The sequence below is a fragment of the Vespa mandarinia genome, chromosome 2, assembly GCF_050613455.1.
Source record: "Vespa mandarinia isolate Hongniang chromosome 2, ASM5061345v1, whole genome shotgun sequence".
Lineage (NCBI taxonomy): Eukaryota > Metazoa > Arthropoda > Insecta > Hymenoptera > Vespidae > Vespa > Vespa mandarinia.
The window spans coordinates 216965-240081 of NC_140811.1; the positions used below are offsets into that span (position 1 = coordinate 216965).

At 41.2% G+C, this 23117-nt stretch overlaps 2 protein-coding genes across 7 annotated transcripts in view; one reads left to right on the forward strand and one right to left on the reverse strand.

Moving 5' to 3' along the window:
* Positions 1-17040, forward strand: part of Ca-alpha1T (Ca[2+]-channel protein alpha[[1]] subunit T) — a 55698-nt gene extending 38658 nt beyond the window's left edge. The window contains exons 17-36 of one of the 5 annotated variants that reach the window (XM_085654990.1): positions 2555-2711; positions 4860-5015; positions 5659-5793; positions 5996-6286; positions 6610-6728; positions 6808-6954; positions 7174-7339; positions 7460-7800; positions 7878-8070; positions 8161-8310; positions 8444-8824; positions 8917-9109; positions 9229-9490; positions 9790-9920; positions 9996-10145; positions 10241-10533; positions 10615-10903; positions 11004-11272; positions 11340-11643; positions 11708-17040. In XM_085654990.1, coding sequence (XP_085511116.1) covers positions 2555-2711; positions 4860-5015; positions 5659-5793; positions 5996-6286; positions 6610-6728; positions 6808-6954; positions 7174-7339; positions 7460-7800; positions 7878-8070; positions 8161-8310; positions 8444-8824; positions 8917-9109; positions 9229-9490; positions 9790-9920; positions 9996-10145; positions 10241-10533; positions 10615-10903; positions 11004-11272; positions 11340-11643; positions 11708-12324 — 4744 coding nt within the window. In that variant the 3' untranslated portion in view covers positions 12325-17040. Of the gene's footprint in view, positions 1-2554; positions 2712-4859; positions 5016-5658; positions 5794-5995; positions 6287-6576; positions 6729-6807; positions 6955-7173; positions 7340-7459; positions 7801-7877; positions 8071-8160; positions 8311-8443; positions 8825-8916; positions 9110-9228; positions 9491-9789; positions 9921-9995; positions 10146-10240; positions 10534-10614; positions 10904-11003; positions 11273-11339; positions 11644-11707 lie in introns of all 5 variants that reach the window. The other 4 variants (XM_085654989.1, XM_085654992.1, XM_085654993.1 and 1 more) reach the window with 4 other exon arrangements.
* Positions 16938-22995, reverse strand: LOC118451466 (tetratricopeptide repeat protein 39C). 2 transcript variants are annotated; one of them, XM_085655023.1, is made up of 16 exons: positions 22831-22995; positions 22133-22270; positions 21855-22056; positions 21446-21653; positions 20893-21093; positions 20629-20797; positions 20361-20559; positions 19972-20264; positions 18719-18854; positions 18497-18600; positions 18282-18402; positions 18070-18201; positions 17871-17986; positions 17345-17512; positions 17174-17266; positions 16938-17066 (listed from the first exon to the last, which is right to left on the reverse strand). In XM_085655023.1, the coding sequence occupies exons 1-16, from the start codon at positions 22993-22995 to the stop codon at positions 16953-16955; spliced, it is 2559 nt and encodes an 852-aa protein (XP_085511149.1). In that variant the 3' UTR covers positions 16938-16952. The 2 variants fall into 2 exon arrangements, with proteins under 2 accessions (XP_085511149.1, XP_085511150.1); XM_085655024.1 differs by lacking the exons at positions 17871-17986; positions 18070-18201; positions 18282-18402; positions 18497-18600; positions 18719-18854 and adding an exon at positions 19656-19733 and having other exon boundaries at positions 19804-20264.
* Positions 22996-23117: the final 122 nt, after the last annotated feature.

Here is a 23117-nt window from a genome sequence, read left to right on the forward strand (position 1 = left end):
TATCTCAATATTCTCTTTCCTCCCGTTTCTCACTTTTACATTTAATTCGAACGTTCGAGACAATGATCTTTTGATACGCCATATTAACGAGTAAATCGAAGAAATCGGACGCTATCGCGCTCTTCTCTAACGAAACCATCCGACCATCGTAGTAAATACCAACGTGGAAACACTTTAATTTCGCGAATCTCGACGCGTACGTACGAGTTTACGTCTTTAGATAGACTCGTAATCAGGATATCCTTTCATCTCTCCCAATGCTCATGCGAGACACGCCATTAATCAAAGTCCCGGTAAAATTAGTAATTAGCGTTTATCCACTGAGATCTATACAGCTTACAAAGAAAGATCCATTAATTGATCCGAATCCAATGAGTGTTACTTCGTTTATATTTTTACCTAATTATATATTACTACAATATAAATATATAATGACATATACGTTATACTTATATTACGCTTTGTAGCTTGTCGGTTAACGTTCGTCTTGACATTCCGCAACGGAGAGTATCTTTTTATTTTTTCCCCATTTGCATTTGTCGAGTCCCAACGATCCCTAGAAAATCCTATGAAATGTACGTGTTACACAAATAACCAATGTTACGTGTACTTTTAATCGTCATACGAAACAAGCACGAAGTATTATAATCGTTATCCTCGATCTACGTGGAAAATTTTCTATGTTGCCGGTGTTGGATATCGTAAATATACGTACAACTTTGAAATTCGGAATACCCGTTGGACGATCAGAGTCGTATACGAGTAACACCTGCGTAATTGTGTGTTTCTTATGTATTATCCTTATATACCTACATGAAGCAGCTCGACGTTGGCGTATCCTATTACTTTAACATTTTTATTGTTAGCTCAGCGTCTCTCTGTCTGGTGTAAGAAAATTCGAGACGACCTGTCCGATCGATAAGGTACTTGGACTACTGTCAGTAGACACGCTATTCGAATGAACGAATCGATTTTATAGATCTCAGCCAGGTTTTCCTTCGTAAATAATTTATGTTACGTTTTATCGAGAGAGCACGTACATTTCATTTCCTTAATATCGTTAATCATTCATTAAAACGTGCATAACGCAAATTCGGACTAATATGTAAACGTGATCGCTTCAGAATACGATACGCCAATACGAAGTACCCCTATGTACATTGCAATGTTGAATATACCAATATATTGGTCATCGTTGTCATCGTTGATGCTTATATTCGATATATCTATATATCATCGTTAAACGCGACGCCTCCAAACTGCATACCGCAATCAAACACTGATATATCAATTGGCAATTTTCTCATTTGTTGTTCCATTTTACTCAGTTTGCACGCTACCGAGGAACTTAATATATCTATTATATATACTCGTATTAAATATTATACTCGCTTTATTTCCACACAAATCACAATCACGTTCACCTCCCGACACGAAATACATAAGATAATTGTAGTTTTATATATGGATAAACGCATAATATATCATAATTGAAACTAAACGCAGACACGTGCTGAATTTGCAGAATGTGACCGTGTCGAGCTTCGCGCGAAATTCCTTTTCACTGTTCGTCCAACGTATTTTGCTTGATATTGCCGTCGGCGGAGGGTCTTTGCTCCGTATAAAATTGCTAATCGATAAAGTTTGAATTTTTCTCGTCGCTCTTGTGTTTTCTACGAATCTCGATGAATCGATCTCGATGAATGCACGAAGATCATTGTTATCTCGGCTTACCGAGATACCTTTACGAGTATGCTCATACTTTCTAATACTTCGATTTTAATATTCGAAATTTAAGTCTAATTCTGACTCGCGGCAACGAGTCGAAACCATTGGACTCGTTAAAGATTAACAAAGCTTTCTACCGTTAAACGGGACACGGCTAGACGAGATTACGTGCTTAACACGCTTACGAACAGTACAATTACTAGACAATACTGATACGCTTTTATGTTTCGATCTTCGATCCGTAGAGGTATTAGACGAAAGTATGCTATATACCATCGACATACCGTCGAGATTAACTTTTCTTCAAAAAGTACATTACGTAGATACATACTATATATATATATATATATATATATATGTATATATATATATATATATATATATATATATATACATATATACATATGACGTGGCCCATGTATTGTGAAAGTTTTTTATCGTGGGCCACGCTGAATATGTAAGTATTATTTACGTTTCGTTATTATTACGCTTCGTAGTAAGTCTCTAGTTCCTCGAAGGAGGGAAAGAAGAACCATCGCAAGACAAGAACGGCGAGCAGGAGCAGAGACGCTTCGCGGCACGTCGTCCGAAGAAATTTCAGAGAATCCTTTTTCGTTTCCCTTGACTCCTCTCTCTCTCTCTCTCTCTCTCTCTCTCTTGTTGGTTCTTTTTCTGTCTCTTTCACTTTCTCTTTCTCTCTAATCTATCTAATATCTCTCTCTCTCTCTCTCTCTCTCTCTCTGTCTCTTTATCTACATTCTATCCCGATTACCGTCGATTACTGTCACGGTGGTAACTTTAGGCCGGCGGATTGTCTCGGTTGCAGCATCCTAGGAATGTACCTGTTCGGGGGTAAGTTTTGCATGTGGGCGGACCGGAGTCGGCCCTGCACCTGTGCCGAGGTGGTCTCACGGCACCCGATGTGTCGCTGTGATCGCAAACATTTCAACGACATCGTCTGGGCCCTTGTCACGGTCTTTCAGGTATCACCTTTCAAATCCCCAACAATATTTTTCTCTTTTTCTTCTTCTTCTTCTTCCCCTGTTTTAATTATACAGATATAAATATATTTATATATACATCTAAAACAAACTGTATATATACATATATATATATATATATATATATATATATATATATATATATATAAATATACACACACGAGATACGCTAAACAAATGTTTACACGCTTTAAAAACGTGTACGAAAAAATGTATTATTATTATCGCCACCGGTTACCTAATACCGATTGCTCGTAGTACGTTCATTGATTGCACACCTTGTTTATTCTCGCTTTACCTCCATTTCTCTTTCTTTTTCTCTTTCCCTGTCTAATTCACTTCTATCTAAGATTTCTTCACATTTCTCTTTCTCTATGCCTTTTTCTCTTGTTTTCCTTTCTACTTCTCTCCCTCTCTCTCTTTTATCATACTACCTTGCCTTTTCTCAATTTCTATCTGTTTTCGCGCTAATCGTCTTCATCGATTAATTTCGTCAAAGACCACGAATTTTTCTCGTATCGCTCGATAAAGTAACGATATGTCAAGAAAATAATAATTGCAAAAAACGTCATTTTTTTAAGCCTCGCTCGAGTCTCTCAGCGTTTCTCAAGGTCCAATTACGTGCTATTAGACTCACGTTAAAACCAAAAAGATAAAAAGAAAGCTTTCCCTGGTGTTTTTGATCCTTTCGTTTGCACTGAAATTGTTCTCTACGTCAATGAACACGACGACTAAACAAAAAAGGAAAAAGAAAGAAAGAAACAATAATACGTTCGTCCGAAAGAGCTTTTGTATCGTTCTGAGCGAATGAACTACTCGCAAAAAGTTTGAGAAGCTGCCTGAAAATTCACGTACATAGAGAGAGAGAGAGAGAGAGAGAGAGAGAGAGAGAGAGAGAGAGAGAGAGAGAGATGGAGAGTCTGGCGAGCGAACGCACGTGTATTTTCTTTTTTCCATGCACAATGTTCTAGACAAAAAAAAAAGAAAAAAAAAAGAAAAGAAAAAAGAGTACATTTTATTTGGTATCATAGAAAGAAACATTCGCGAGTTGGTTATTAAAAGTGCACCCATTCTCATTCTACCTTGCGGGTTAAAACGGGATACAAATTTTTGTTCTTTTCTTTCTTTTTCTCAAAATTTAACGAACGAATCTCGAAGTTGGAAAGAAACTCGGAGAAACTCGTACGCGACGAAACGCAGAGAAGAAGGCAAAGGAAAAATTTTTCAAATATTTTTAACGCATTCTTGGAATATTTGGAAGGCAAAAGAAAACAAAAGCGACTTGTTTGTTCTTTTATCGTTCTCGCGTCAAGAAGGAGGAGAATTCCGTAAGAAGGAGAAATCGTAAAAAGTAAGAGGAAGAATCTATGGAGGAATACGTTGAACTTGTTATAAGCGAAGAAACGGCGTATAAGGTAAGTATATGATATACGGAATGCGCAAGAAACGGCGCGATCTAAAAATGGAACAAAGAGAGGTGGCTTTGGTTTGCTCGACGGTGGTGTGGTTACAGCGGAGGAGAAAGAGGAGGAGCAAGCGGAAAAAAGGAGGATAAGCGAAAATCTCATAAAGAATGTTCGTATATATGTATATTGATATAGATATATGCATATACGTATGCAGAGAGAAACAGAGAGAAATTCGTGGTACGCGATACGAAAGTACGTATATACGTATACGGTGAAAACGAGACGATATCGATTGGCAATACGTTTTTGTAACCGAGGCTAGATATGGAAATATGGACGGTGTCGGGACGGTTCGAAAATTTAACAAATTTCTCCATCGTCCTTGGCCCGATTGTCGAAATGACGAATGAAGCTTCTCGGAGCATTTCAATGGTACTTTGGCATCCGGGTACGGTGATCATCTTTTTCTTTAGATATTCCTCCTTTCCGTGCTCGGCGAAAGGTCGGTCGAAAACGATGAAATAGGAACGCAAGGATATTGAGCGCATGGATATTGTTATCGAGGCAAAACATATTAACCGAGAAGAAAATATATTAGCTCGTAAGGCCAAGGAGTTTTCGTCTTGCCAATCGATGGAACAGTCCGATTCGATAGATTGTCGTATTCGATATAATTAACGATTTCTAAATCATCGTCCACTCTTTCCCCTCGGCGAAATAGATATTAACGCAAGAAGATTGGAACGTGGTGCTTTTCAACGGTATGCAAAAGACATCCCACTGGGCTGCCCTCTACTTCGTCGCTCTGATGACATTTGGAAATTACGTTCTCTTCAACCTTCTCGTCGCCATTCTCGTCGAGGGCTTCTCTTCGGAGGTGAGCGAGAATTATCGATCATCGAAAGCGAAAGAAAATGTTAATTCGATGTTTAACCGAAAAAAAGAAAAAGAAAAAAAAAAACAAAAAACCGTCAATACGTTATAATTACGAACGTTTGCGATTTCACCCTTAACATTTAATCGCGATTTTGCGTAAACCTTTTACGATCGATTTGACGAGAAAAGAAAAACCACCGTGAACGTAGACACGTAGTAAGCCCTCGTAAGCGAGGATATTCAACCGTAAGAAGTAGGTAAAGCTATCTAAGGATCGGCCAATGTATTCATTCTATGCTACCCACGCTCTTACGTCGTCGTCGTATGGCAAAAGTTTACGCTCTCGTGCTAATGCGACATTACGCCATTGGCATCGAAAAACCTTACGTGCGCCCTCCTACTTAAAGTCTTTCTCTCTATGATGGAGATTAATAGACTGGAACCGCTTCGTTATCGCTCTCGAAATTGCGCTATATAATTTATTTATGTTCACACGCGAGGAAACTCGAACGAGGCTTCCATCATATCTTTCTTCTCTTTTTCTTTACTTACGTTGGGAAATCTAGCCTACGCGTAGTTAAACGGATTCCTTTAAGGTTAAACGATGGCTTCTCTTTATTTCGTTTTCTCTGACGCGTTTGCAGAGAAACGAGAGGAGGGAACGAGAGCAAAGGGAGATGGCCAAGTTGGCAGCAAAGGAGGCAGGAATGGGCAGCGAGGAAGGATCCTCGAGGGTATCGAGGTCTCACTCGATCACTGACAGCGACACGTATACACAGGTACGAGATAAATGGAATGTTCGTCTTGGTTATGCTTGCAAGAACCCGCGAGACCGAACTTTTCCCTCGTCTGACCGTTATCCCTGGTTGTCAAATGTTTGGAAAAATCTTTAAATAAAAAGATTCATCTACAGGGGATGGGGGTGTAAAGGAAACGAACGATCAAATTTTTGACCGTATCCGTGTGTGTGTGTGTCCTTAGGAACGAAAGAACTCGTGGCAAAGCGCGGAGGAGCTTAGAAAATACAAGGACAATAGTTGTCGGGAAAAGCAAAACAGTAGTTGGAGGCATCGCATGGACGAGCCAAAGTGCAACATTCAAAAGGAAAACAAGATGATGAGCGCCGTTGGTCAGCCACCGATAATCACACACACGGCCGCCACGCCTCAAGACTCGCCAAACACGACGCTCGATGTTGGTTACAGAGACCTTAATTATCGTGCGGTTTTTCCAACGGCTGCCCTCTCCTTTGAGTCGATAGACCGGACCGGTGTATGTATTCGATCATATACGATCCTTTCTACAATACGCTCTCTACAATACCTCCTTGCGTCCACATGTTCTCCTGTACGTTTACGCGCGACTACGTCGTCCTCGTCGTCCTTCCGTTTGACCCAAGGCCGATCCACGCTAAAGGCATTTTTTTCTTTCCCTCCCCCTCCCTCCACACCACTCCACACCCCTGATCGAACGCGCCTCTAGTGCGTTCTATCTGAAACCGCGAATCCCTTTAAACGCATAATTTATTACTGTTCGAATTTATCAACGAACGATATTTTCAGAGTCAATGTAGCATACCGTCTGGATTGTTAAAGTTGCCGGACAATGGTAGCAAGTTTTCGACCAACAATTTGATAGCCGGACAATTTCCCAGACGAATAAGCCTCGTTACCGCGGTGGTAAATCCTTCCTCGAGAGAATTCTCAAACTCCAGGTAAATAGGATCGGCGACTCGCGTTATCGGTCGCGATTCATCCTTTCTATTATTATCCATTATGTCCCCATTCTCTCAGTCCACCGAGAATACAGAGAGGATACTCGTGGCGTTTGTCTCGGCCATCTTTGCGAAGGAAACGTTGGTCCCAAAGCGACGAGGAGCAAGCCAGTCGAACGATCGTTTTGAACAATGGCAGAAGTGCCTTCGGCGGTTCCAATTACACGTAAGTACGGGAGTAAATTACGGAGCACTGAATTGTATTCTCACGAAAGCTTTTCCCGCTTTCCTCCTCCCCCTCCCCCTCCTCCGATCCAGGCTCGAGTTGATGTCATTGTCCGCCTCATTGTTATCCTTCCTTCCGTCCCCATTCTCTTCTTCTCTTGCCGTCGATTCGTCCCCGAGCGATCCCGAATCTACGTCGATATTTTTTTTTTTCTTTTAGCTTCAACGGTGGTTACCTGCACGGCTCGATAAGAAACGACACGCAATGCGACGCGCCCAATAATCGAACGACCGTCCTAACGAGCAATAATCGCAGCCTCAGCCCCAACAATTCCATCGAAAGCCACGGTTCATCGATGCGCCGTTACACGGCCACGCCTAACCAGGCGAGTATATAAAAAAAAGATGTCCCATGTCGATAATCGGATATCAGACCGCGATCTCTTGGCATAGCTTTTTAGGGGGGAGCAGGATTGATTAACAGGTCGATGCGATGTTTTAAACAGATGCGATGGATCGGCGAACTCTCGCGAAGGAACTCCTTAAGAGGATACGAAAACGTTCAAGGTGCCGGTAGAAAGGGTATGGTGTCGGAGGAGGTGCCATGCTCGACGCCTCGAACGATAAACAATTTATCGATGGAAACAGGAGCACTGCCGAGAATTAAACCTCTTCCAGATCAGGAGGACGATCATTCGCGTACGGATGATCAGACGCCTCCTTCGAACGGCCACGGTAGCGCGAGCAGCGTCGAGAGGATCAAGAAGATATTTATGTTCTTCGAGCCAAAGGGTTGTCTCAAGGAACGCGACGATTACGCGCTGTATATATTTTCACCTAATAACAGGTAGGAACGATTATTTATCTTTATCTATATCTAATTTATCTATATCGCTCCCAATAATACGCGAGCGACTTTGTTAGATTTCGAGCTTTCTGCCGTTGGTTCGTCGATCAAAAGTGGTTCGACAACGCGATTCTCTTCTTTATCGGCTTGAACTGCATCACTCTGGCGATGGAGAGACCGAACATACCGTCGCACAGTCGCGAGAGACTCTTCCTCATGACCGCCAATTACATCTTCACCGCGGTATTCGCCGTCGAGATGTTCATCAAGGTGCGTATGTACGGTACAACGTGCGAGTATTTGAAAAATAATATCCATCCACGTAGGTGTCCCGACTATATCCCTTTTATTTCGTTTTAGGTCGTAGCAACGGGTATGCTTTATGGTTCGGACGCTTACTTCACGTCGGGCTGGAATATCATGGACGGATCCCTAGTCACCATATCTATCGTCGATTTAATGATGTCCTTGATTTCTTCCAGTAGTCCAAGAATATTTGGAATTTTGAGGGTGTGTTTTTGCTTCATTACTTTTTTTTTTTTTTTTTTTTTTTTTTTTTATAAATTTAATCGTAGGAAAGGAAGACGTTTGAATCATTTTGTGCCATGCCCGATGCAATTAAAAGCTTTCCTTTTCTTCCCAGGTTTTTCGTTTGTTGAGATCGTTGAGGCCATTGCGAGTGATCAATCGTGCTCCGGGATTAAAGTTGGTCGTACAAACGTTGCTGTCATCTTTACGACCGATCGGCAATATCGTTTTGATATGCTGTACCTTCTTCGTAATATTCGGAATTTTGGGCGTACAATTGTTCAAGGGTGCGTTTTATTATTGCGACGGTCCAGATATAAAAAATGTTCGCAATAAAACGGATTGCCTGGCGGATAAGCGAAACGTATGGCTCAACAGGAAATATAATTTCGACGATCTCGGCAAGGCGCTCATGTCTTTGTTCGTTTTGTCATCGCGAGACGGTTGGGTCAACATCATGTATACCGGATTGGACGCGGTTGGCGTGGATCAACAGGTAACCCGCTTCGATCGATATCCTACATCCGTTATTATACATTCTAGTCTCTAACACGTACGACAGATATCGATATCTCAATCTTGTCGTAGCCGATCGAGAATTATTCGGAATGGCGTTTGTTATACTTTATCGCGTTCATCCTTTTGGTCGGATTCTTCGTCCTGAACATGTTCGTCGGTGTCGTCGTTGAGAACTTTCACAGATGTCGAGAGGAACAAGAGAAGGAGGAACGAGCGAGGAGGGCAGAGAAGAGGGCTCAGCAAATGGAGAAGAAACGACGAAGTTTGTCCAATCGAAATCCTACCTAATTATGCTTTTTACATAATTTCGCATTTTTGGCGGATAAAGTAACGCTTTTTTCTGTTTTTTTTTTCTTTTTTTTTTTTTCTTTTTTTTTCCAGAAATGCACGAGCCACCGTACTATACGAATTATTCGAAAACGCGGCTTTTCATTCACAACGTCGTAACATCCAAGTATTTCGATTTGGCGATAGCTGCCGTAATCGGCTTGAACGTCGTCACGATGGCCATGGAATTTTACATGATGCCGAAGGCACTCACCTATGCCCTCAAGATATTCAATTACTTTTTCACCGCCGTTTTCATTCTGGAGTCGCTCATGAAGCTGTTGGCCCTTGGCATACATCTTTATCTGAAGGACAAGTACGAGCATTCATATATCTCTTATCGTTGGAAGATTCGTTGTCTCTCTGTAACTTACGAATCATTGGCGATTCGTAAGATTCTATATCTTTATAAATAAAACTCTTGATCGATTTCGAATCATAACCTTTTCATTAAACTTGCCATCTTTTCTATCTCTCTCTCTCTCTCTCTCTCTCTCTCTCTCTCTATATATATATATATATATATATATATATATATATATATCTATCTTCTCCTTCTTCCATTCGAATCTTTGCTCGATTCATCGATCTCATCAAGATCTTTTATCTCTGTAGATGGAACCAATTGGACGTAGGGATCGTTATATTATCAGTAGTCGGCATCGTTTTGGAGGAAGTCGAGTCGAAGATCATACCCATCAATCCTACCATCATTCGCGTTATGCGAGTTCTGCGTATAGCCAGAGGTAAGTACTCAGGAAGAACTTGAGTATCCACTTGAGGCCGATAAGACCGACAAATTGTTCCTTTATCTGTTTCAGTATTGAAACTTTTAAAAATGGCCAAAGGTATACGCGCCCTCTTAGACACGGTAATGCAGGCGTTACCGCAAGTTGGCAACTTGGGTCTGCTCTTTTTCTTACTGTTCTTTATATTCGCGGCCCTGGGAGTGGAACTATTTGGCCGATTAGGTAGGTCATTTTGTTCCTTTTTTCTTTTTATTAATCGTCCTTTTGTGACTTTTACGTAGAACGTACAATATTACATAAGATAATTTGAATCGTAGAGTGCAGCGACGAAACACCTTGCCAAGGCCTCGGCGAGCACGCTCATTTTAGTAACTTTGGTATGGCCTTCCTTACCCTCTTTCGCGTAGCCACCGGTGACAATTGGAACGGCATCATGAAGGATACGCTTAGGGATGATTGCGACGAGGCAACGGATTGCGTGAAAAATTGTTGCGTCAGCACTATCATCGCCCCTATATTTTTCGTCATTTTTGTACTAATGGCACAATTCGTTCTCGTCAATGTGGTCGTCGCGGTGTTGATGAAACACCTGGAGGAGAGTCATAAGCAGGCACGCGATCATTTAATCCCTTAAAACTGTAATTTCGATTCGAGATGCACCGTATGACGCTATAACGATTTACGATTTTAGATGGAAGACGAGTTGGACATGGAAACGCAATTGGAAAGAGAGCTGGCCGCCGAACGGGAGGAACTTCTTGAGGTTGAGGAGGAGGAGGAGGAAGAGGAGGAGGAGGAGGCAGCGGCGGCGGCCGGTTCGTTCGAAAGACGCAACATTGGGGATGATTTGGACGATGAAAGAGAATTCGAGTCGATAATGGGAACTAGCGAGAAGATTCTCGTTAGACCGGGTCTCGCAAAGGTTCGTTCCTTGCCGGCCAACTTCATTTACAATCCGCCAAAGGAAAAGAGTTTGGACGGTAAGTTTGAACGAGGAATAAATATATCATCGCGCAAATATACATAGGTAGGTTCATTGGACGATGATAAAGTTAAAAATCGAATAAACGTTTTCGTCAGATACTTCCGTTTCGGTGGCGATCAACGTTAAAGAAAGAAGGCGTAGTTCGTGCTTCCGCTCGTATCCAAGACCGTCCAAGTTCAAATCGAAGCGCCGACAGACCTTCCACTCGAGCAACCAACGAAGGTCTTTGCTGCCGATGCACTTCGAAGTCACCGAAGTCTTTGAGAAGCCCGTTTGCAATTTGAGCGTCCCGCGAATTATTCCTCATCGTATCTACGCGATGGAAAGTCAAGAAGCCATACCTCCGGAGAGCCAGTATCTTCGAGTAAGTAATAAGATAATGGAGAATAGGTCGTAAGGTAGATACGTAACGCGACATATGATTCACGAAGGTGACGAGCAACAACAAAGAGAACAAGTTGCTCCTTTGCGCGAGCAGACCAACGGCTAGTTCTTCGCCTGTCACGCCTAGCGGCTCTACCTCGACGCTTACCACCGGCGGTCTGAGATATCAGAACGAGCGTTACTTGTTGCCGACCGCCGAGATCTATCCGTCTAAGGCCTGTTTCGCCCGAAGAATCTCGACGGACGTTCAGTCGCAATTGGAGACGAGTACGAGCATGGCCACGGGAAGCAGCACGAGGACGCCGAGTATTGCGAGCGAGTACGCACCGAGTATTCGCGCCAAGAGCGAAGGTAAGCCCGATTCTTTCGTTTAATATCCCATCTCTCTTTTAATATCCCGATTTCGCATATTTAGGAGCTACGGAAAATGCGAGATTGTCGAAGGAGAAGGAAAAACAAAGGTCGACTCAAGCGGAGGAGGAGGATCTCGACGTGCAATCGGTGATCAACGAAAGAAGGCCGTCCAGGCTAAGGAGTGCCACCTCTTCCGGTACGTCGACGACCGGGACGAGCGATCAGTGCGCTCAAATCGTGCGCGTCGAGAGTTTCGCCCACATTTACGCGGCAGAGGAGCTACCGGACGAGCCGCCGGACGAAAGTTCGGCCTTTGAAAATGTCAGCGAGACCGACACGAGCGGGAGTATCAACGGGAGTGGAACTGTGAGTGGTAGCGACGGTAGTCGTAGCATTAGCGGCCTTGTTCAGGTCGTCGAGTGTACCACATGTCCTGCGATCAGCACGGATGTTAGAATATATGTCGACGACACGGACTCGATCAGCAGCAGCGGACACTTTGGACGAACTTTTGCCGACGACGACGACGACGACGACGACGACGACGACGACGAGACGCCTGACATTACTATGTCAATATCAGTGCCGATCGACGTCGTCGATGAAGAAGCGGAGGAAGATATCGTCGAAACAACGGAAGATGCGCCATCCTTGCCCGGCCCTTCCGATCCCTCTTAATGATTAACGTTGCTGCCGTGACATCGTTGCTATTCCACGACAAGAGGAACTATGAAAAATCGACGGCGTCGACGACGGGCTCTAAGAAAGACTGTAGTGCATGACAATATAGTCGTTATATTCTAGTCACTTTGCCGCCGTGAACTTGCCAAAGAGAAAAGGAGGATGCAGACGGGCGGATGGGGGAGAGAAGCGAAAGGAACAAATGCGTCAAAAAACTCTTACGAGTTTTAGAGAATTCGTCGTTCCAATGGTGATAAGTAGAGATAATATAGTAGAAGGAAGATATATGAGAGGGAGAGAGAGAGAGAGATAAGGTGTTATATTTTCACGTCGATCTCGAAACTCGATTCGAGCATCGAACTCGACTTACTGTTCGAGGCTAAGAACGACGGGGATTAAAAGTCGCTATTTTCGGGACTGGTCGATCGACTTCTCGACGAATTACTTTTTTTCACTTAGATTCGATTCCTTGCTCGTACTAATCCAAGAATAGATATTCTTTTATCGAGATCGCGAGTCGATCATTGTTTCTCTTAACGGTCATTGTTTATTATTACTTTTCTACGTAGATAAATCGGTTCCTCCGAAAAAGTTTTGCCTCCTCTCGGCATTTTATCCCAACACGATGATATTCTCCCACTGTTTTTCTCTAAACTTTGAATGAGATACGTAATGACAAATCGAACGAAAAGTCGATCAGTCGGATCAATGGTAACTCTATTTTCGTTTTAACGGTCTCGTTACATTTCGTCAAGCAAAATACAAAACAGGCGACATACACAATACGTATAACGCACTGAAAACTTATGACAATCTCTTATTGCCAGCGGTATCGAAACTCGGTTCCCGCTATGAAGCGTCATGGAAGTCATTCGTAGGAATTGGTAGAGAAGAAGCACGACGTATTATAAAATCGCGTCGAAAAAACAAAAAGCAAAAAAAAAGAAAAAAGAAAAAAAGAAAAAAGAAAATAATAATTTAACAATAATTTAGCGAATTTGTAGCTCTTAGGTAGATTTATCGAGTCTACGTGACAAATTGCAATTTATCGGACCACACTTCCTCGCCTTTCCTTTATTCTCGCGTTGATCGCCACCAGGAGTTATAGAAAGAAAGGATTAGATATCGTTAACGCGCGTTTATGACGATCGCATAAATGTTCTTTGAAACGCGAGTGTATCCTCCTAGGGAAAATTTCTTTCTCCTTGTTAGCTTTCTTCTACTCGATGGAAAATCCAGCGACGTTCGCTCGATAAACCAATCGATCTAGTTCAATGCGTTTAGATAAAAAGTTCATTCGAGTATATGTACATATGTTCATAAGTACCTTAGATACATAGCGTATCTCCTGGGGCGATCACGAGTCAAATCGTTCGATCCTCCTCGTTTCGTTCTCTTCGTTTTTCTTTTTCTATCTTAGGACGTTCTTCTCGTTAACATCTGTGATATACTTTAATCGTAGTGTATTTCCTATAACGACAGCAGCAAACATCGGCAAGCGAGCGGGTAAAACGTTAAAAGATGGCACAGAGGAGGGAAAATTAGGGGAGAGAGAGAGAGAGAGAGAGAGAGAGACGCTACGTAGACAAGAGAGCGAGAGATAATAGCTGAATTTTCCGATAAAATGAAAAAGATTAGAAAACGGAGATGAAAGATCCGATCGAGGAAGAACAAAATGAAAAAAGGAATAGAAATTCAACTGTACATACATACATTTATGAATACTCTATACTCTACATTTGGTGCGATTTATTTTGATACTACCACCGCGTGCGGTATTATTTAAACGATCGTCGGAGTATAAGTCCAAAAAAAAAAACAAAAAAAAAAGACAAAAAAAAAAAGGAAAAAAAACAAAAAGAAGTAAAAACGGGTGGATAAACGAGCAAAGCAAATGTTTAAAGAAAAAAAAAAATAAAAAAAAGAATAATAAATTCCATGCCTTTTCGAACGTCGACGAGCCTTAGTACGGCGGTGGTGTTCGCGCTCTATAAATATAATAAAATCAAAAGCAATCCCGGTATATAAAAACTACTGCTGGCGATCATCGAAAAATCTAACGATCAACGTTCGTATATATTATATACCGATTAATCGATAATACAGTTTCTAAAAAATTTGAAAAATCAATCGATGCCAGCTTTAGATTTGACTGGCCGGGAGAGAGGGCTGAACGATATAATGTAAGGAGAGAGATATAGAGAGAGCCACTCCTCGTACGACCGGCGAAGACGTTTGTTGCTAAAATACACACACGTACACGCAAACAAACATAAACTGAAACAATAGAGAGAAACAAGAAGAGCAAAGTGAAGATAATGTAGTAAAAGTTGAAAGCGCCGTGCGCCGTAATCGCTATGGAAAAATAGTCCGAGTATCTATGTACGTTTCTTAGACCAAAGTTGCGTAGTGCTCCGTTGGCTATCGAATAATATAGTCCAAGTTTTACCCTGTTCAAAATGTCTGGTGGGTACGCTAACCGACGCGAGCCGCTCTAGTCGTTTTTCAAACGGTACGCTATAGCCACGACGAAGTCAATTAGCGCGTATTTTCTATGTACAAAAGACAAATTATAGATGAGATAGAAAGAGAAGAGAGATCGAGAGATAGGGTTAAAGAGGAGGAAGAAGAAGAAGAAGAAGAAGGGAACGTCGATAGAAATATGATCAAATAACAAATAAGTACACGCACTCGCAGCCGAGATATGCTCTCGGTAGATTTCTAATAGGAAAGGGTGGCAAAAAAGAAAAAAACAAAAGTGAAAGAAAAATTAAAGAAGGAGAAAATGTCTATTATTAATCATGACGGGAGCTTTTTTTCTGAAACGTTTTAACGAGAATTAAATTTAAGACTCTCGCGTGTATCGATGTTCATTAGACGATTTGAACAGAGTATGTATTTAGATACTTATATACTCGTGTATATCGAAATGCAGACGATGGTACGAACGCGCAAAGCGTTCCTTTTTGCTTCTTGTTTTCCCTTTTTCTTCTTCATCGTTGACCGTGGGAAAGAATCGAGTGTCCTTCAACGATTCACGATCACTCCACTTAGATCTATATCTCTAGAATGTCATTAAAAGAATGATTGCGTCATTGCGTCGGATTGATTCATCCGTTTAGAGATGACACGAGACTCCGATCGACGCGAAGAAGAAATCGCGATGGTCGAGGGACGTAGAGAGAATTCTTTGCTTCTCGAGCAATCTTTCATTTTTCCTTTTTCTAAGAGAAATTTTTGACGAGAAGAAAACTAAAACAAAGATTAGTCCGATCGTGTTAGAGTTGCGTCTATTAAAATATTCATCTTCACTCGAGAGAATCCCACATTTCCTTCTCGCAATACTCGACAAAGACAATCGACGTTTCTCGATTTGGAGGCTCGCGTTCGGTGCTCTCCCTCGAGAACGTAAAATAATTAAAAGAAGAAAATAGAAAAAAAAAAGGAAAAAAAAGAAAAAAAAAGAAAAAAAGAAAAAAAAAGAAAAAAAAAAGGAAAAAAAAAGGAAAAAGGTTCGTACCACCGTTGCGTCATCATCGTTTCTCCGGCACCACGACCGAGTCTCGATAGCTCGATAGCGTTATTAGGCGACTGACCTCCGAATTATAGTTATTCTAGTCGCACTGTGGATTAAACGAAAAAAAATCGACATTCAATCGGACGGACGGAAAGGGGGAATCGTAAATGTTTTATCGTTAAAAAAGGAAAATAAATAAAAGAAACCAAAAAAAAAAAAAAATGGAAAAAAAAAGAAAGAAGAAACATAGACAAAGAGAAGAAAGAGAAACGTAACGATGTAAAACTTCTTCGCCACGTGCCTCTCGAGTCTGTTCTTCGCCCGTAGAGAAGGCAGTGCGTAATCGTCGAACTATTAAAGTGTCTAAGCAAGCAAGATTAAGTAAATAAAAAAATAAAAAAATAAAAAAAATAAAAAAATAAAAAAAATGAAGAAGAAGAAGAAAGAAAAGTCACCGGTCGTCGTAGAGCCGGGAGATATGTCGTGCTATTTTAATTACAGTACAGGTTAAAACAAAATGAAAAAAAAAAAAAAAAAAAAAAAAAAAAAAAAAAAAATTGCGTGTAGTCCTGTAGGGCTGCCAATAAAGAAGCGTCCTTTCTTGTCTGCCTGATTCAATAATAATATACGTATCTATGTATGTGGATAAGTCCTCTAAATGTACATACATAAATGCGTATATCAAAGTTATAAATGCCTGAATGCCTGTGCACGCGTGTATGCGATATTTGTGAGCGTTCGCCGTGGGAGGAGAAGAAAGATTCGGCGCGCTTCTTTGGCCTTGGCCTGAATTTCAGAAAAGTAAGGAGAAAGAGAGAGAGAGAGAGAGAGAGAGAGAGAGAAAGAGAGAGTCTTTGAGCGCGAGTGAGTACGTATCTGTGTGCGTGAGAGAAATACGTGGTATCAAGAGGGTGCGTTAGTTGCGTAGAAGGAAACTAAATATGTACAAATGTAATAAATTAAACGACGATTACGTTGAATCAATTCATTTCGTATTTTTCCATTTTATATTCTTATCAAAATTAATCTTTTTTTGTATACAAGTATTACGTAGAAACGAAGATTCTCCTTTGTTCGCGCACAGTCGAACAGAATATTTTTTTTTTTTTCATTGCCTAAGAGTACCGTGAACTCGTATCCTATAAATGCAAGTATAATCGCGATGACCATTATTCGAATGTATCTTCACCTCTACGATCTCGTATGCTTTCTTCGCATTATTCTATAGAAAAAGAAAAAAAAAAAAGAAAAGAAAAAGAAAATGACAATAACGTATCGTCTCCTTATCGTACGATCATATTATAAAACGATCGAAATCTGTTAATTTACTTGGACTTCAAAGTACTGTATGGAAGGACCGGTATTGTCGTAGATAAATTCGCCAAAAAAGAAACTATCCGTATCTTCGACGCATTCCAAGCCCTACAATCGATTGAGATAAATCTATTGTGGAATGAAATATTGTTCGATGCAAAGAACGACGAAAGGGATACGATTTACCCAAACAGAAAACTCCTTGGGAGCAGCCATAGTCTCGCCGGTTGGTGATATAGAAGGGGAAATGTGCTCGAGGCTAACACCGGATATGTACACTGGTCCTAGTAGTTGTATAACGACCGTGCCACTGGAGCCCTTGAAAGCCCAGCATTCTCCAGGAAGGACACCTGTCTAGTGCATACGAAATCAAGAAGCCGTCACGAGGTAAGAGTGTACACTCGACGTGCTACACATACGCGCATACACACGCGGAGTATTCCGTTTATCTTTACTTGGTAATTTGCCGTGATAGAAAGAAAAAAATGCCCCAAGGGGAAAAGTTGTCCATTCGAGAGAGGGAAATATATATACACCAGCTTTTATTAACCCGTGCTGACGAAGGTCGGAAGCTAAGGTAAACAACATATTTTTACATTTCCCTTCTCGAATATGACTTTTTATTAGGCAGAATTTTCTATCGACGTCAGTAAAGCTAATGGAATCGAGATTTCGTTCCGATAAATATAAGAAAAGAAATAATCGCAGCAACCTGTATAACAGCTCGTGGGGTGTTTTGTTGAATACAAATGGGAATACCAAAAAGAGTCAAACTCGGAGACCCCGCGGTATAGTCCTCGGTATTTCTCGTCGAAAGTATACTACCACCTGTTACATAGAAGTGGACTATCGTCAATTTCAAGATTAATTTCGATAGAACCTTCTTCGAAGGTTCGATAGTTTCAAAGAACCTGAAGTTTCCAGCGCATAATCGGTCATTCCTGTTTTATCGGCGTCGTAGATTTGCAACTCGCTTCTCACCATCTTTCTCACGCTCTCCGGCGACAAAACTTTTATCATATTCTCCGTATGTATTCCGATTCCTATAGAACGAGAAACAAGAAGTAACTGATATAAATCGGGGAAAAATTATATCTCTCGTAGTCTCGCGCACCTTTCTTACCCTCGGTCACTTCATCTCTCAATTTAAGAATGGCCTCCGATATTTTTGGTATCGCGAACCCAACTTCCTTCAGTTTGTTTTGCAAATTGTCGCGAGTCTCTAGGACATTCTTCACTTCCATCTCGTTAAATTTAAGATCGACGATAAGCATTTTAATGTACAAATCGAATTATATAGTATTAGAATTGAAATTATCGAAAGAGTTAATCGTTTACCGAAAGGGTATTCAGATGTCTTCGTAAGTTTCCCAAGTCAGCCTTGACGACTTTGAAGGACGAATTGGCGGAATACTTATCACAGATGTGAGACACCGACATTGCTGGGTTACGTCGAAACGAAGGATTATTATTACGACGAAAAGTTTCTTCAATGAAAAATTTCCAAAGAGATATTACGTACCTAATTGATGAGATATATATATATATATATATACGTACCTAAGAGCGAGGTTATGATACAAAAGGCAAGCGGTTTAATGAATTTGTGATACCAGGAAGGACGTAGGCAAGGATTCGCGACATTGGCTTGACAATTTCCTCCGTTGACGCAACAGTAAGCGTTTCGAACGCTCATCTGATAGGCACCATAATAATAATAAATATTACATAATAAATTATACGTGACGGCAGCAAACTTCGTTTGATGTGTTGATAGAAAGATCGAGCGCAGTCATGGTGTTCTACGCGGCGTGGTATGAAATATTCTACGAAATAAGGTAGAATCGCTTGATCGAAAACTTTTATAAATTGCACAAACATAGGTAGACAGAAATAGATACATTTCTTTTTCGACTATACGCAAAACTATATGTATATGATAGTAAGAATAGGACGAGCGAATACACGTATGTCTATATCTATAGCTATATACATTATCGTATAAACCGTAAGGACGCACTTCGACTTTCTTCTCCTGGACGAAGTAACGAGGAGAATTGATCTCAATTCGATTTCTTCAAATGTTTTTGTAGACGGAATGAAAGAACACTCGTGGCAAGGCGGAATTTCGCAGAAGAAAAATATATATCTATGTATAGCCATGCGCGTGGGACGCAATCGGCATCGTTAGAACCGTGCAAATATTTTTGCGCATTCGTTCATCTTTTTATCTATGCACGCACGCACGCACGCACGCACGCACGCACGCACATATTTGTCCTTTGGGATTAAAAAGTAAAATTTGAATTTTAGTAAAATAGAGATCGAATCGAGGCGTGCATTCGCACAGCTCCAATTAGCTCTAACAACAACAAAGATACGTGGGATGATATGCGACATATATCGTCGTTACTCGTATCCTCATCCGCGCTATTGGCTTTTCATCTCGTATTATTTGTCGTCAATTTAGATCCCTCAAGGTCGAGTGTATGCGTACGTTTAATCTACTCTCGAAATCGTAATCTCGATATTGAGTTTGGGCCCTTAGTAAGAAACTCTTACCTTCCTCGATATTCTGAAACGTAAGAGATATATCAAATGGCTGATTATTCAGCGATATGTTAGCTTTTAAAAGATATACTCACGTCAATGGCGCAAAGGTTACTACCTAGCTCGTAAAGGGCAAACGCGCTCACGTGTTGATCATAAACGTCCTTGTTCGAATTGCGACGTTTCAAACAGCTTCTGTAACTTCTAATGGACGCTTGTTTGTCGCCAAGATACGAATAGGCCGCGCCTTCGATCAAATCGGCCAATCCCACCATAGGCTCTTCCGAGCGGTTACCCTTGCAATCTAATAAAATCCATCGGAGTGCCTCAATGGAACACGACGGCATGGCGTTCCAAAGGTATAATAGCTCGTAGACGAGTAATTTGTAATACAAAATCGTGTAAGCTCGACCCGTATCCTGATCAACCAATTTCGGAGCTCTTCGTAAGATGAAAAGACCGAGTTGCGTTTCCTTCGTCGTACCAGCGACCAGTTGAACGATCTTTCGATACATCGTCATCAATTCTTCGAACTTGCCGTTCGATCCGCAACAGACTGACGATGAAGAGAAAACGTAAAGGGAAACAAAAACAAGCAAACAAACAAACAAACAAAAAGAAAAACTAGGCTATCGTTTGAAGCAACAATTACCTGCCGCCAAATACGCGTAGAAACTTTTCGACCACCTCGACTGTTGCTGTAACTGTGTCAAAGATCGATAAGCTTCCTCGTAACTCAAACGAATCAGGTGACACCAGGCAACCTCGTGTAAACACAACAATCTCACTTCTCTTTGACCGGACGCATCCACGGCTTTGTCGTAAGCTTCGAGGGCAGCATTAACGTTCGACTGTAACATACGACGGTCGGTTAATCATCGATCGTGCACCGGCTTTCCTAAGGACCGTTAAAAATTTACCTCGAGGCGTTCCACTCGGCCCGCGAAAAAGAGAAAAAGGGCGGAATTTTGAAATTCCGTACGACATTCCTCGATCAATTGTTTCGCCGCGTTCACACCGGCTTTCACGTTGGAACCATCGAGAGCGAAGAATGGTCGTACTATCGTGTGATACCAAAGAAGCGATAATCTGTCGAAAATTATTTACAGATTTTTATCTGTCAATCGTATATAGGTCAACGTCAATATTCAAACGTTCTATATCCTCGCATGTATCTGACTCACGTCGCCAATGGAGCACGCATATCCTCGCTGACCCGAGCATACATGAGAGCCGTGAGTCCGGCACGTCGATCGCCCTCGAAGCCCAGGAAATGAATGAGTTTTAACAAAGAAGGTGGCAAGAGACTCACGCAAAGCTGATAAATCCCATAGCCGAAGCTCACGGCCGACATCAATCGGGCCACTTCGGTCGGTTCGACGAAGCTGAAGAGAGGGAATGTAATTCGATCGTTCGTTACATTTTCTTTTTTTCTCTTTTTTAACTACATTTTCCCTACAATCGCTTCTTCCTTGTAGAGTAGATAGTATTCGTGATTGTCGTAAAGAAAAAGAAATACTCAAAAAAAAAAAAAGAAAAAAAAAAAAATGGAAAAAAAATGGAAAAACGTGTTCTACGAAAATGAAAAATAAGAGTAAGATTGGATATAAAATATGAAATGAAAAAATTGATCGTAGAGTAAAAAGCGAAAGTGTCGAGCGAGAAGTAAGTACGATCGGGTGTGGTGTGGAAAAAAGAAAAAGAAGGATAAATTTTGTAAGAAGAAACAACAATTACGGTGTCTGTTGTTCGGACGTGATGCCAGTGATCGAGAAGAACATTGATAGGGAGCTTCGCAGACCTGATGGCGAGGTGATAGGCGTTGAGTTGCCGGACGAACCGTTGTAGGACGGAATCGACCATTCCGAGGACCCTGGACTATGTGGACTTTGGAGAGAATAACAAGAACCATTGCTCCCTGGCACGCTACAGTTCACCTCGAAATCTGAGAAAAACGATATTTCAGACGATTGAAAGCGATCGGTTACTACTTATCGAAAAAACCGAACAGTTCATATTTGACCTTTTCCAAAGCATTAATAAGTAACGACGATAAGCCTGGAAATGGGCCAAAATCGATCTGATTCCGTTATGCGAGTTCCCTCGATTCAAGGCTCATAAATTAGTTTGAAAATATTTCGCATACCTGATGGCACGTTGCCGAATGTACGCCTATAAAGCTGCAATATTTGCATGTGCGCGTGCTGATAAACGCGCCAAGCTTTACGCAGCATCCAACCGCCACGAACGTAACCGGTGAGCTCTTGTTGGAGGAGAGTTAATATCGCTGAGCAAACTTGCGAATCCGCTAATACTATCTGCCTCTCCAGCTTGTTGACGTATTCCTTCTAACGATACCGATTTATATTCAATAGTACAAGGACGATTAACAAAATCATATCTCTTTTATTTTTTAATACTTACGGAGCTCTCTTCTGCCCTAAATACCCTGTTCTTCATTGATTTCAGCCAGCCAATGTCGTTGGCACATTCCCTTTCCATGTCTCTCAACAATAGCATGGCTTGTTGAAGTTTATCATCCTCGAAGCTCATCAATGCGTTCTGCAAATGAAATCAGTGCATTCTCCTCGTCGAACGTGACTTTAAACGACACGCTCTCGAAACCGTCGAGCTGCTGACCCACTTAAGACTCACTTCTACTGGTTCTTTGACACGCCAATTTCAATTATTAATCAAAGTTATGAAACTATTATTTTCCTTTAGAAAAAGATCGCAGGCGAGTCTACGTCCGTGTTATTTGAGATAACATAATATAATAAAAAAACAAAAAAAAAGAAAAAAAAAAAAACCGAGCACCGGGTATGTACGGAAGTGCATACGCGCATATATATATATATATATATATATATATATATATATATACATATATATGGACGAACCGAACAATAGATGAAGCACCGCGTGCATTTCCTGTCTCTCAGCTAGGCTTAGTTAATATAATAAAGCTTTCATCCGTTTATACGATAAACTTTCGAACGATCAATCGCGAATAAGCTTCTCGAGTACTAACCGAGCCAACCAAGGACTTTGACGAATATTTGAATATATAATAAAGATAAAAATAAGTAAAAGATATCCTATATTCAGAGCTAATTACGTACCATGAAAAGAACGAAGCAACGACCGGCTTTAACGTGGAAACTATGAGGATGTCCGGTGAAAAGTGCTTCGGCTTCTTCCGTTTTGTTGTTCAACAACAAGGATATTCCAGTTCTAGCGATGTTCCATTCCGTTGTTGTTGATCCTATGTTCTTTTTCGATGCCATTCTATCTCCCTTTCTTTCTTTTCCTCGTAAGAAAAAGACGAGAAAAGAGCAGCCCTTATCTACGCTTGCATTCGATCATCAGCCAACGTGATCTTTCTTTTCTGACGTCAAGCACGTGTTCA

What these genes read in the sequence shown, in the direction of transcription:
- LOC118451466 (XM_085655023.1), bottom strand. Translation starts at nt 22,995, where the DNA reads ATGGCATCGAAAAAGAACATAGGATCAACAACAACGGAATGGAACATC. An exon ending in TTAGGGCAGAAGAGAGCTCC is followed by an intron (nt 22,057 to 22,132) that starts GTAAGTATTAAA and finishes CGGTATCGTTAG; the next exon opens with AAGGAATACGTCAACAAGCT. An exon ending in GACATCTGAATACCCTTTCG is followed by an intron (nt 18,403 to 18,496) that starts GTAAACGATTAA and finishes AAATTTAACGAG; the next exon opens with ATGGAAGTGAAGAATGTCCT.